Raw genomic sequence first — 3,371 nt, 5'->3', positions numbered from 1 at the left:
AGTTAGCTCATATTTTTAGCTTCCACAAAGGGGTTCATCTGAACTGTCTTCGATGAAATTTTTTTACAATTTATATACGATTAAAATTATTTTTTATATAAATATAGTTGATGTTGAACCTCTTTTAGCTAGTTTGTGTGCTTGCTTCTTTTGATTTTGAACCTTCTTAGTAAAATTTTTAACTTTGCCAGAGACTATAAGCGTCTCTTATGTTGTGAGTTCGCGCGCTTTTAATATATATGTTTCTTCGCGAATTTTTCATTACAACTATAGACTCCACCCAAAAATTATTGAGTTCGCTCAAACTCCCGTGTAACACTGTAGCTCCACCCTTGTTCAAACTACGTATCTACAATAATAAAGTCATTAAAAATGTTGCTAGATTTTTTCTTAATAAAATTAAAATGTGTGACTTTTTTGAACATTCCTAAGAAGAATTTGAGTTTTAGTTTAAATTCATATCCTTTTACTAGTCAAGTCTATTCATGTGGACCTTATTACAGCTCATGCAAGAGTATATTGGACTCATTGAATTACGTGGAAACAACGAAAGCGTAATCTCATTATTGAAGTATGTGATGATCTCATATAGAAAAGTTATAAAAAAATATCTTCTCTATTTATTATATGTTTCAACACTATTAGTCTTTTACGTGTGAGTACTCTAGTTTTTCTTTTTTACGAGTCAAATACGTGAAAAAATATTTTTAGTTTTTGAATAACTATGATTTAAGTGTCTAATTGTCTTATTTAAAAATTTAAGCTATTAAAAATATAACACATTTTTATTTACTTAATCAACAACTTGTTGTATCAAGGGCAGCTCAAGCACTTCGATGATTTGAAATCGAAAATAATTGGGAGGCCTTAAACTTTTGAATAATAATAATAATGTTTTTTTTTTTTTTTAGAAAAAAGTCTATTCTTCTTATTTTTTTAAAATGCAAAGTCGTTGATATATTTCTGAAAAAATTATTCTGAGATGCAAATGGTGTTTTTCTTTTATTTGAAAAAATTACAGTACTTTTTCCATAAAGAAGACCCTTTTTGTTTTAATTTGTTTGTCTAATTTTAGCTCGCGTGAAGTCTAATAAGAAAAAAAATAAGACTTAGCTTTTAATAAAAATTGAAAGGGTCTCTACAATTTCTTTTTAATTTTTTAAAAACACTTATAATAATCTTAATTATTGCTAAAAGATGAGGCCCCTCGAATTCACGGGCCATAAGGTAAGTGCCTTATTTCCACATCAACTAATCAATGTATTCTCATACGTGGTGAACAATTTTCCACATTTACTTGTCAACCTAAATACCATTGATAATTATAATTTTCTTTGTTTGTGGTCATTGTATTTCTTGTGGTCCTCATCTTTTTGTTCTTATAAATTGATGCATTAGGTCATTCAATTTTTCATCCACCTTAAAAAGATCGATAGCGAAAAAAATTAAAAAAATAAAAATTAAAAAAAATTGCTTCTTAGAAATTGATAATATGGAGGCAAGATGTTTAGATTTTACCGTTTATTCCGCTAGCAACCTTGTAGATGTTCGAAAATACGGAGAAATGAAAGTTTATGCTAAGGTTTCAGTTGAAGGAAAGAGCCAGTGTACAGAAGCTGATGTTAAGAAAGAGACGAATCCTGAGTGGAACACGACATTCAGATTCATTGTGCCCGAGGAAAACATCATACGTGCAGAGGGTAAAATTTCTATTAAAATCGAGTTGTTTTGTAAAAGAAGTTTGTCAAACGATAAATATATTGGTGAAGTAAACCTTAGTCTAGATTCTCAATGTGCGAAATCATGTAACACTTGCTTAGTGGATCGGAATGGTACAAATTATAAAAGTTCGAATTTTGGGACTTTAAGGTATTCAAGTGTTTTAGGAGATAAATTCATACTCGCCGACTCGTCCTCATCCTCATCCTCATCCTCGTCATCTCAGGATTACGTCAACAAAATTAATATAGCTAGTATTGGAGCGACTATACTAAGTACAGTGGTTACAGTAGCGGTTGCAGCCACAGAAATCTAGATTTACCTTCGTGGAAAGGAAAAGCTTAAAGACGAGGTGGTCGGAAAATGTCTCACACGAATTATCTGGTCGCCTTTTTTTTTTTTTTAACTATCTTAGTCAAATGGATATATTGATTATGAATTGTTTTAGATTTATCTAGATGGAATGGTGTGAGTCATATGAATCGATGCTACTGATTCGTAGATTATGCATTAGTAATGTCTGTATTATTCAACGTTGTAATTAAACTTATATCTTAGTTACATGTGCTAAGTAGGTACACGAGACTTCTCTCCTTTGATTCTATACATTTTGCTTCTATAATAAAATAACATCCACTCTCAATAGAGTTGGATTATTTTATATATATATAAAAAAATAATTTAAATATATATATTGTTATAAATATATTACCATATATAGTGAATGTCTACTTTACCATATATAGTAAATGTCTACTTTGTTATATATGGTGAATGTCTATTTACGAAAAAGTTAGAAATCTCAAGATTACTTTTCCCCTATTAATAAAAGGTTTCCTTCATTGTAATCAACTCATCTAGAATCGCTCAAGAAAATAAGAATTACTCTCCATTCTCTTTCTACTCTTTCTCTCTGCTTTATATTTCATAATACATTATCAGGACGAGACTCTGCCAAATAAGGTACGATTATAAATTTAAGGGTAATTTCAAGGTTAGTAATTTCTTATGTTATCTATCTTTTGCTACTAATAATATAATTATTGTTGGATTTGAGAAAAAACAATTGATTTGAGACCATTTATGTTTTAAATTTATTCCTTAAGAACAATATTATCAAAAGGGATGATAATATATTGGATTTAAGTCCCATTTATTTATGCCTAAAACGCCTTTATATGGGTAAGACGTTGAATTTGAATCTCAATGCACCATACTTAGGGGTGACAATTTTAGCCCATATTTGTGAAAAGAGTTCATTTAACCCATATTTATTAAATTAGATCAATAATATTTCAAACGGATAAATATGGACTTCAATTCATTTTAAAAACTTATACAAATATGGACAAAATGGGTAAAATATGGGTACCTATTTAAACACAGAGATCACCCACCTATGCTTTAAATTTCATTTTTTTTCTTCTTTTCTAGTTTTTTTTTTCTTTCTTTTTTCCTTTAATTTACTTTTTTTCTTATGCATTGTTTTTCCATTTTTAACTCGTTTCTTATAATTTCTTTTTTTCTTTCTCATCTTTTCATCTATTTTTTTTATTTTTTATTTTTATTTCTTTTTCATTGTATTTTTTTTTCATTTTCTCCTTTCTCATTCTTATTTCATCATTCGTATTCGTTTGAGACCTACATGGGTT

General features: G+C 28.8%; 1 protein-coding gene across 1 annotated transcript; it reads left to right on the top strand.

Moving 5' to 3' along the window:
• Positions 1-1,492: 1,492 nt before the first annotated feature.
• On the top strand, positions 1,493-2,035 carry LOC107878998. The gene has a single exon (XM_016726135.1). It carries the CDS (start codon positions 1,493-1,495, stop codon positions 2,033-2,035), a length of 543 nt encoding a protein of 180 aa, XP_016581621.1.
• Positions 2,036-3,371: the final 1,336 nt, after the last annotated feature.

Source organism: Capsicum annuum, chromosome 8 (genome assembly GCF_002878395.1).
Source record: "Capsicum annuum cultivar UCD-10X-F1 chromosome 8, UCD10Xv1.1, whole genome shotgun sequence".
In the NCBI taxonomy this organism is placed as follows: domain Eukaryota; kingdom Viridiplantae; phylum Streptophyta; class Magnoliopsida; order Solanales; family Solanaceae; genus Capsicum; species Capsicum annuum.
Note: the sequence above shows the minus strand (reverse complement) of the source record. Positions and strands in the feature narration are given on the sequence as shown.